The sequence below is a fragment of the Acanthaster planci genome, linkage group LG01, assembly GCF_054643075.1.
Source record: "Acanthaster planci isolate LZ-2023a linkage group LG01, COTS_SCS, whole genome shotgun sequence".
NCBI classification, from domain to species: Eukaryota; Metazoa; Echinodermata; class Asteroidea; order Valvatida; family Acanthasteridae; genus Acanthaster; species Acanthaster planci.
In genome coordinates this window covers 34989018-35000355 of record NC_141777.1, presented here as the reverse complement: position 1 = coordinate 35000355, position 11338 = coordinate 34989018, and the positions used below count along the sequence as shown (strand labels likewise).

At 39.1% G+C, this 11338-nt stretch overlaps 1 protein-coding gene across 8 annotated transcripts in view; it reads right to left on the bottom strand.

Moving 5' to 3' along the window:
• Positions 1-11338, bottom strand: part of LOC110979604 (regulator of G protein signaling 7-like) — a 119312-nt gene that overhangs the window by 6818 nt on the left and 101156 nt on the right. For 4 of the 8 annotated variants that reach the window (XM_087145080.1, XM_022235572.2, XM_087145091.1 and 1 more), the window contains 2 exons: positions 10830-10850; positions 8308-8378 (listed from right to left, as the gene is read on the bottom strand). The exons of 3 other annotated variants lie outside the window; for them this stretch is intronic. In XM_087145080.1, the coding sequence (XP_087001206.1) occupies positions 8316-8378; positions 10830-10850 (84 nt within the window). In that variant the 3' untranslated portion in view covers positions 8308-8315. The remainder of the gene's footprint in view (positions 1-8307; positions 8379-10829; positions 10851-11338) is intronic. One more of the 8 variants, XM_022235570.2, reaches the window with a different exon arrangement.

The following is an 11338-nucleotide window of genomic DNA, read 5'->3' as shown; positions in this document are numbered from 1 at the left end:
AGTAGGTCAGAGTGTGAGGGGAGGAAGAGAGAACAGCAACAGTAAGAGAGGGAAAAGAAAAAAAAATAACAAAGATATTGTTATGAGACCATCAAAAAAACGAACTTCAAATTGTGCTTTTGCTCTACCTTTCGAATACACTTCCGAAACAAAAAGTAGGAGGAGTTCAACACTATTGGTATATCATAGTCTGTGTATAACATAACATCAAAGATGCTATGTCCATCTCTGGAACATGATTGATGTGTATTTGTTTTTATAACAGAGATACTGAAATTCCACAGAAGTGCTACATGTACGATATGCATTATCAGGAAGGGAAATCTTGTTTGACACTGTTCTGAACCACCAAACTCAGAATAGCTATGCACTTATGCTGTGCTGATGACAAACAAAAATACCAAAATTAAATTCAATACAAGTAGTTGGTTAAAATAAACACATGGGAATTCGGGTGGACACACTGTATATGGATTCACAAAAACAATGCTACGATTACTGTATGATCAAACAGACTCCATAATACTGACAACACTCCATTATAAACCGAAGACAGGTGTTGGGTTGTATCTGAAAAAGAGCCACATTCCTAAGACTTGCTCAACGAAACCCAAAAACCTCCATCACATTTTAGTGAAACCCTCTGCATTGTGAGTGACAATCTCTTGAACAGGGAAAAAGGAATCAAAGATTGCACTCTAAACTACTGCAATGTTTGTTCAACCTTGTTCCCCCTTGATCCAATAACTCCAATGAATTTTTTCCTTCATCATTTTCATGTTCCTTTTGCCCAACTGGCTGTCCTGATCAAAGATGAGACCAAAAACTCATCACAAATGCAAGTAATTACCATGACAACATCAGTTTTCAAGGGGTTCAGGGTTTGCCAAGATTCAACACATTCATTCATTTTGTTAGCAGGCTGTTTTTCTTAGCAACTAAATCAAAGAAATTAGAACAACACAGTATAAAAACCAATTCATGGGGGGGTGGGCATAACTGGACAAACACTGACTATGTGGAATAAGGGGGAAAACCAGAAACAAACAATGTAAAATAAAATGAAATATATAAACAAAACTCAAAACCAAACAAAAAACAAAAATAACAATCCCAAAACGAAAACACCACTCAAACAAAGGTAAAAGGTAGTTGGTTTGTCACTATCTGTTTGTAACAGTTTGTCTGTTAGTGAGATACATGTAGCACTGCTAATTGTCCACTTTTTGAGTTACATGTCAAACTGTACATTTATTGATCACAAGGTGGCCATATTTCTGCCACTGTCTAATCCTCTGTCAGTTGGTCTGTTCCATTATCTTTCTATCTGTCCACTAGCATGTCATTGTCAATACTGGCAGCTATACTGGCAGGGCTAAGTGTTAGTAGCGTATTACTGTGACAGTCTAATTAATGACTGCACTAGGTGGGCCAAACGACCGTTGCTAAATGTCAGGGAAAAAAATGGTTAGGGTGAATATAAAGAGTTAAGGGTGAGGGTGAAGGCGTGATGACATGTTAGTGTGGATGCTGCAATGAAAGTCAAGAGCTACATGGAATCGGCACACTGAGGTGGCTGGGATATCAACAAATGAATGGGTACGTGGATATCCACTAATGCTGCAAAGAAAAGTGGACATACATCCAATGCTGAGCAGGGATGTGAATATCCATTACTGTGATGAAGGGATGTGGATATCAACTAAGAAATCAATTAGTGTCATGAAGGATGTCAATATTAGGCAATGGTAATGAAGGGGTGTGGATATTAATCAGTGTGATTAAGGAATGCATCAATGCTGTGGCACGGTGCTGATATCCACTAGTGTTATGAACAAATGTGGATATCTACTAGTGGTGGTTATCAACTAATATGCAATGAAGAAATCAACCAATGTCATTGATTGGATATGGATATCCAATCAATAAAAAAAAAGAACAGAGTAGATATTCCGTGATGGTAGGATTGCTGGGGATGTTGCACAATGTTGTGGAAAGGCGAAGAAGGGCAACTTGTATTTTGAGGGGAACTGGAAGCACTAAGTATTGATACATAACTTTCAGACCGGCACCTTTGGGGCCAGAATGTTAACGTTACTGAAGTAATTAATATCTAAAGGCATCTAATGCCAAGCAATCCCCACTAGCAACAGAGCAACTGAATATTGAACGATATCAACCAAACATGAAACTTACTTCAAAATGTTGACAATTTTTATGGGGGGAGGGAGTGAAAGTTTTGAACTTCCTTCTTGCAAAAACTGGTTTAGACTCTGCACTGTACAAGAACAAAATCTCGGACAGATATTGGACCTATGTAAGAGGGATGCCCCATATGCATCAAAATTTACAGCACTAAACTATTCCATGAGGGAATGCCACTGCTTGTCAAATAAACTTTTCTAGCTGAAGTCAGGCCCATATTTGGAAGATGGGGGGATGCAAAATATAAGACGTTTGGAGCACAACTTAATATGAGATCACAATTGCAGCAGCTTCCTTATGCTGAAAATCATGCTAATTTTGCTGCAGGAAAAAAAGCTGTAAGTACACTAAATACAGTGGAATCTCTCAGAAGAAAAAAAAATCCCTATGTAACGTGGCCAGTGTGTACAAATTTCAACGTCTGAATTGACTGCCGCAGAATTACTTTTTAAGGCCTTCCTTTGTTTACAAGTTTCGTCCCTCATGGACACCCATTTCTGTACTCTTTCAGAAGACAAGACTTCCAATGTACGCCTACATCTTCAGTATGAGGTTACTTCAAGTACTGATCAGACTTGCCTTAAAAATCACTACCTGCTGAAAGCAGCAAATGTCTAGAATTTGCCTCATTTTTACCCTGGTTTAGGATTAAAATAAAGAGAGGACTCCTGAGAAGTTTACAGTGGAACACAGTAAACTGAGATGTAAATTTGGTAAGAAATACACGTATCTTCTGCTTGGCAGCTATTAAATGAAATTGAAATGAAATGAAGGGCACAGAATTCAGTGGGGACAGGCAAGCTACTTGGCAACAAGTATTATTGCCAAACTCCAGTGTTAATCTACATGTAGCCAATCCCTGCTTCACAAAAAGATGTAAACATTCAGCAACTTAACAATAAAAAATTCAGTTGGCTTGGAAACTGCAATCAAGCACACGTCACACAATAAATTATCTGCTCGCCATTTTTGGCTAAGCGAATCATTTTCTGCAAGATATTTGCCACGGCAATATTTATATTACTTCTATCCATTAACTTCTATTTCTAATACTGTATTTTCATCGGCTCAGAAAAGTCAAATGACAGGTCAAAAAAAACGCGTACTACCCACATCCTTGTGCAGATTAGATTATGATATCACAGACTAGTCCTTGCCCTACAGTCCAAACCATAATGTAGGGTCTACAAACCAGACTACTTGCATTCACTGGTACTGCGCTATTTGCGACCATTCACTTCGTAAGAGTAACCTGCTGCTGGAGCAGTGAACTGGCATTCATGTCATGTGATCAACTGTTGGTGGAGCACTTTCATTTTTCTGTCAACACCAGATTCTACAATAGTGATTCTACATGCATGCCAGATCCATTTTACTTGATATCAATTTTTCACATCAGTTCCTTAATATGATGTTGGGACATAAAAAATGTCTCTTTCGAGCAAGACGTGTGCAATCAAAAGATCAAAATTGTGCAAATTAAATGATCTGCTGGGTCCATGGGCATTGCAAAACTTTCTGTGCATGTAAAGCAACGGGCCAAGCCACTAGTCACTTCAGGAGTGGAAATTAGAGCAAAGGATTCAAGACAGAGGTACAAAAAAACAATTACAGATTGCTGTGACGTAGGATACGGTGTTTCTAACACTCACAGGAATTCACAGCACCCGAGGTGAATAGTTAGAGTCCTTCAGATATCCCACATTACATCAGTCAATAATTGTGAAATGTCCCTACACTGGCATTGTTATTTCCCTTGTGGCCGTGATCTGCTCAGTGAATTTCCCTTTTAGTTACAGCAACAGCTTAACATACAGTCTGACTTGTTTCAAGTTCAAACATACTGTACAGTCCTTGAGAGCTCTTTCCTGATCCACGCTAAACATGAAATGTGTTGATGGGTCAATCTTCACTGACACCAAGGTTACAGCAAATTCAAGCAAAAAGTGAGATTCAACCCTGAGTAAACAAAGACAAGTGTGCTGAAAAGTTAAATGGAACCCTTGTTGAGTTTGCCACACACTCTTGTGCATAAAAATGATGGACTCTCAGCTTGACAAGGATGACATGTATACATGTATCCCCATTGAACCTAACAAAATGACACATAAATTGCTGCCCATTAAACAATGATCTATTCCTGTCTCAAAAGGAAAGAAACAAACTGAATGAGTTGAGGGAAATTGGGATACAAGAGAGGATTCCAAGAACTGTAGTTTCACAGAAATGCCAGGAGAATTAGTCACTTTAACAGCTTTTAGAGCAGATACAGTGAAAGGCTAGCCAGCAAAAGCACAATGCATTCTACAAGTTTATAAAACACACATGTAGACGGGCATGGAACTGCACCGTCTGGACAGGTATCACGGGACCTCTTTGTCACAAAAATGGGCTCAGGCTTAGAATCTGCAGGAAAATACAAGTTCTCATGACCAGCAGTCTTTCAAATATTATTAGTGGCCACACATCATGCAAAAAATCTCAGAACATGGACTGTTTTTGCACTATTTTTAAATGTGAGGCTTTGTTTAAAATTTCTGGAGGTAATACACAAAGGCTAATTAACAAAGTTTACAGTGAGCCTATTAGGCCTTTTAAGCCCTTGTATCATGTGCATACAAGAAACATCATCCACATGACTGTAAGAATTACCACCATCTAGAAGTTAGTTCTTATTCTACTGGTGTACGAATTCTACAAGCAAGTTTGAGTGAGGACTATAGTTTGACGAACAATAGATGGTTGGCACCATCTCATTGATCATTTGGAACCCGGCCATGGGGCATGATTGCACTGATGGCTATCAACATCACATGCAAGTATAGAGGGAACCTCAGCACGAAGATACCTGTCCCAAGGATGCCACTGACCATGTACGCCGCCGTGAGAACTGAAGCAAACAGCCAAACGTGACAATGAGATTTAACAAAAATAGCTCAACGTGGGATGCTCAAGGTGTACCGGTACTGCGGATATGCACTGTTCAAAAGCACTTGACTAGGGGTTCAACCCTAGTCTGTACCCAAACTTGCCCTACAATCTGGTGAGATGTGCAGCTATTAGTAACTGGTGCAGTGGCAATGCCAGAGAGGTGAAAGCCAGACACAGACTGACCAACAAGAAAAGCTCAGGAAGATGAAGTGATGGAACTCTTGAACTACATACCTCATCACTTCTTCTGCGTTATTTACAGCCAATTGGCAAATGCGGGTAAAATTTAACCATAATTATTAAGTTAGATAAGTGATTGCAATGTAAGGAGAGAAGTAGTGAAAACATTCTATAGTACAAGCATCGGGGGGGGGGGACTTTGCTCACACTGTTGCTGTAGCACAGTTCCAGTAAAAGAAACAAGAAACAGCTGAGAAATGCTCACCACGCTGGTTGAAAATTCAAATGGTCTGACAATTTAAATTGCACTTTGTCAACTCTTTGTTTGACTGCTTCAGGAACAAAAGACAATCCTCAGTCACAGTGCGTTCCCAAATGTGGATTGCTGCAGAAAGACTACACAGATGTTCTCTAATCCTCTCTACTCAATTGACCAATTGCTAGTGCAGCCTAAAAACATATGGGATTTTATACGCCACTTCTAACCAAGTTCTCAAAAGTACAAAGACAAATGACTAACTTTCTTTTTAATTACAAGTAACACAAGCCCAAATCCTTGGCAGTAAAGATGTTGAATAATGTATGGCTCAATTCCCAGTGGTGTAATGCTGCTGTCTCTTCCATTGCAGAGACTGCCACAGGAATCAATGACACGGGCAATGAAGAACCATCAGTTCATACTTCAAACATGCAGCAAACATTGTTGTTATTCCCCAACAGAATTTCTGACGTGATGTACGCCATTCCAAAATAAAGTTTGTTTTGTAGATAGAGTGATGTGTGGGAGCTGAGCTTCCAGGTGTGGGAGCTGAGCTTCCAGGTGTGGGAGCTGAGCTTCCAGGTGTGGGAGCTGAGCTTCCAGTTGTGGCTTCCATTGCATGTCTTCAAAGAGTCACAAAGTTTATGGATGTGCATTTTGACTTATGAGTTGTGTCTGTTCCAGGGAATATGGAAATAAACCTAGTTTGAAATATCATTCCATTTGACTTCAAAATCATCCTTTGTTTTCCTTAACATGTTAGTATTCAACTATTAGTAACTTTATGACCATTCACATGCAGGGGGGGTCTTCATGCTATTCAAATACATGTAGCAATGATGTCATTCATTCCGTCAATCATTTGTCATGCACATATTCATCAAGCAAGATGCATATTCTTGATCATGCACATGCCATACAGGGATGAGTGGACTCATGTAATTTGCAGATGTGCTTTAAGCCACAGTGACGTTTCTACGACAGCATCTGGGTGACACACGAGCAGAGTCAGGGACAGATTGGTGATACAGAGGCGTCAGAAAGGAATGTTCCCTAAACAGAATCAACTTGGATTTCTGTTCACCGTTATCTGTTCATCAACATTTTTGTCGGATCTGTCAGGGTTAAATTTCAGGGGATTGAAAAAAAGGAGGAAATATTTTTTTATTCTAATGTCCAACCATGCACAAATCATGCAAACAAGCCCCAAACCTTAGGATTGTAACTTTATACCAACTGGGAAATGATCTGACAACTTATTTACAAAAAACTGACTAACCAGCCTGTCTATCATTGAAATGAGAAGACAAAAAAATATGAGATACGTGAACCAGCCACCAGTTTTGAGATCTGCCTTTCCTACTGAAATCATTTGAAGTTTGGGTTACTTGTTCACATCAACATATGCATGCACCAAAAAAGGGTTAAAAAAGACCAGGCAAATCTAATAATTTTCCCATCATGCAACTGAAATTTAATTCCAAAGTGCAGACGCAAGTGGGTCATTCCATGAGGTTGGGGCACAAGTTGTGACGGTGTCCTTTGTTACGTGGGTTCCGTAAAAACGAACAGATATTTCCTTGCATGTGGATTCCAAATTATGTATCTTCCAAGGCTGAATAAAGAGGTGTTGTTATTTTTACGGAGTAAATGACTTACTCTACAGGTCATAACAGGTTGTAAAAGTTACCCATATAACAAGGACACCGTCACAAATTGTGCCCCAACCTCAAGGAATGACCCAAGTACTTACTGTACAACATTCAAGCATACCCTGGATAGAAAACATGCTTTGTTCATGCAAACAGCAAATGCAAACTGCGACATTCTGGAGACTTATTGAATTGACAGTGGGGCAGCAAACATTTGAAAGTTATTCTTTCTGTCAAAAGTACATATTCTTTCATATTAAGTTTTTTTTTCTTAAAAAACTTTAGAAAAAGAGAGTTGTCATTACGGCTAATACAGATTGTCTCAACTTGCTCTATGATTCAAACTTATACAAACTGATCCACATCACACCTGTTCACATTTTATTTTATTTTTTTTTGGGGGGGGGAGTGGGCATGAATCTGTTTTTGTAAGTTGTCATCACATTCATGCTTGCACTGGACTTGACAGTTTGAGGCATGTCTTCCAAAGCTGCAGAGGAACTAGCCTAGTCAAACTGCTGTCATCCACATGTGCTTAACTGTGCAAACAGGAACTGAACACGCTACCCACATGTGAAAGGTTCCCACAAAATCAGTCTTGCCCTCGCCTTTTCAAATTTTGTTCTAACTTACATGCAGAGCTCAGTTTGGCATCCTTATGAAATGGACATTACTTGGCTGCAAAATGGCAAAATGTCATTTAGGGCCATTTAACTCAAAAGTGGTTGTGGCGACTTGTGACTCACTTTCTTAGGTTGGGTCACATGCACCTGTTCCTTGCTTAAAAAACAAACTGAAAATCATCAATGATGCAAAACCAGAAGTAGTTGGGATACACAAGGCAGGAAAGGAACAGAGCGGTCATGCAGACAGACTACACATTCAAAGCGTGCACAAACTTGTTCATTGCTTGTTGCACCGGACGCTACCATGGGTTTGATATGACACCAGCCGTGTCTAACAATTACTGTGTGTGGTGTGTCCAATGGAACACTGAATTCAACAGAGAGAAGAGAGGCAGATGGGATAACTAGAGAAAAGGGGGTTGGGAAGTGGGAAGGGGGGATGTGAACCCAGTACCGTTATTATCACTTATCCAAGAAGTCCATCCTGTTTGCCAGACTTGGCAGTTTGGGTATGAGAGATTTAGTCTGCCGCGGTGGACGGGTTTGAGAGGACGAAGCCGCCAAAAACAAAAGGCCAGGAGGGAAGAAGGTAATAGTATAACATCGTTAAGATACACTGCCATGGCTACATATCTAATTCCATACAAACTGAACCTACATGTTATTCTTTTAAAATAGAGTCAGTCACTGATCTTTTCTTCCAGATGATCCTCTACAGCCCTATGGTAATAACCCTTTCAACTCAAGTAAACGCTGCAATTTGCAATCAAAACATTTACGACTATTCAAGATTTAAACTATGTCCTTGAAATTAAAAAAAAAAACAAACTTCTCTTCCAGACAAACTGACAAGACCACAGAAAGGGACAAAGTCAGGACACTGCAATTTTGTCTTAATGACCAAAGGGAACATATAATCCTAGTAAAAATGGTTAGAAATAAAAGATAATGATAAAAAATGGTACGACTGAAGACACCTAAATCGTTTCTTACAAAGCGTAAGGCCTCGTTGATCAACTAAAGTATCCCATTACTCTCCAGTTTTTTCTCGTCTTTAACGGAAAGAATGACTTGGAACCCCTGAACTGCAGAGATGAATTTATCTTGACATCAAAAACAAACACTAGGTTGAAAAGGAAAACATTTGCACGTTTGTACTCCTTCCAGTAAAATCGGCAAGTCTATACTTTGAGATGATGCAGACACTTTTCTTTGTTTGATCTCTTTCTAGAGACCAAACGACGACAGGTAGCGAGAAAGCATCATCAAACTGGAAGACAGACATGTCAGTGCATTGCTGCTTTCCTTCTATGTCAGTGACCCAAGTCAGAGCCAAGCCAGCATATGAAATAGGCATTTTGATCCATTTTCAGAAAAAAAAACAATAAAGGGTAAATCAACAAATGTGACAATTTCTTGCGACTATTTTTTCTCAGAAAAAATTTCAGTCATATAGAAAAAAAAATCACATCAATCATTTAAACGATTGCAAAGGGGATTTTTTCAAAATCTGCAATTGAAGAAAAAGCTTCAGCAGTACTAAAGAGCACCAAACTACTTATTGCTTTAATTTGAGAGACAGGAGTTGCGTTTAAAGAGATAATCTGCTTACACATAAACCAATCCCCCAATAAGCCTTTTGCAAGTTAAATTTTAATAAAATCTGGTACACTGAGTTGTTTAAATTCACGTACGCATAACACGTTGAATTCTCCACACTAAAAACACCGTTGCTATACCTTGCAATTTGAGGCAAACTTGTGCTTAGTTGCATAAGAGACGCTGTGCAACAATACATTGTTTTCAATGGAAAAGAAGGGCACAAAGGAACCACTCCATTCCAGAGCTGGTGGTCGCTATGCAAAAGCTTGCCCTGAATTGCGAGGCATAGGAACAGTGTCATTAGTCTGGGGAATTCGAATTGATATGTTTATGTGCAATCATATAACTCAGTATACCAGATTTTATTCAAATTTAACTCACAAATGGCATATTTAAAGCTTTCAGGTGAATTACAAATGGGACAACACACTGGCTAAGGAAACAGGGCACCAACAGGGGGGCAAGGTACCAGCCAAAGCCTTAGAATAATGGCCTTATCTGAATTTGAAGAAGCTTGTGGCAGTCTACCCATTTTCTTCACTGACGGAGACAGAAATGCTTTTCTCATTAGCAAAGATGATTCTTCAAAGCCCCCCTCCCCCAATTAGATGTAATATGTCTTGGATGGCTGCTGAAGGTTCTTGGATAGAGTAAGATTTGAACCAACCTTTTTCTTGAAACACCTACACAAAGATGTCTTAGAGTCCAAGGCAAAGATTATTTCCAGAGGAATTGGAAGTCAATTGCAATTATCCTAGACAAAGACTAAGGGACAAGAATCACCCAGCTTTTTAATCTCTCAGTTTTTTCAGTGGGATTGGTGGTTAATACGGACAGATTTCTATTTTAAAAAATTATTTTAAATTTCAAGACAATGAATTTAGAAACTGAATTGGAATTTTCAAACACAAATAACACACCAACCATCTACACATCTGCCCTATGGATTCTAACCTGTAAAAATGGAAACAAAACTTTATTGTATCTTGGTTTTAAAGTTTCCTGCATTATTTACAATAACAACATAGGTAAAAGGACGATTTTAGACAGTTTTATTCAGCTAGAAATTTGACCAAAATAAGTTTACTCAAGTCAGTTTACAATCAGTCACTGATCAAAACAAGATGGCAGCCTTTTAAAGTAACAACTCCAGAGTGGTTTGTCTAGGAGCATTGTGATTGGTCAGGCTGGTACTTGTACCATCTTGACTTGGCAGGAGCAAGATGCAGGCAAATTTCAAAGTTAACGACTATGGGCAGGCGGTTGGGACTTTTCTTGACTTTACAATAACTACCTGGTGAACAGGAGGATAAGTGTTCGTTCAAGGGGTGTCTATAATACGGAGAAATCAAGTCATCTATGAAGGAACCATACCTTTTCCCAGTGACTCTGGCACTATGTGCAGCATCCAAAAAAAAAAATAAAAAATCACATGAGTTGCAAGTGTGAAAGAAGGAAAAGGGTTACAGATGAAGGACGTGAGTGTTTTGAGAGAAGGGGAAAGGAAACGGGGGATTCAGCCAACATGATGGAGGGATGAGACAAAAGGTAGGATGTGAAGAGGAGAGAGAAAGAGTATTCATTAAATTTGTGACACACAGTTCAAATGGATTCTTTTGCTGTAGACGGGAAGTAAATAGAAATATAGAAGTTTGGGACTGTGAGCAACTTTAGAAACTTCTAAAAACATCTGTATCAAAAGTTACTGCTGAAACCACAAGACTTAAAAATTAACCTTTTCTTGCACTGTAAAGGAGAATGGGCACTCAATGTGGGTTGTGTACCCAAAAGAAATCTCCGCACTTGTGGAAACATCGTTATCCCCCAGTTTCTCTCATTTGGACCAAAGTACGAATAGACTACATGTACTTGTGACAAACTCT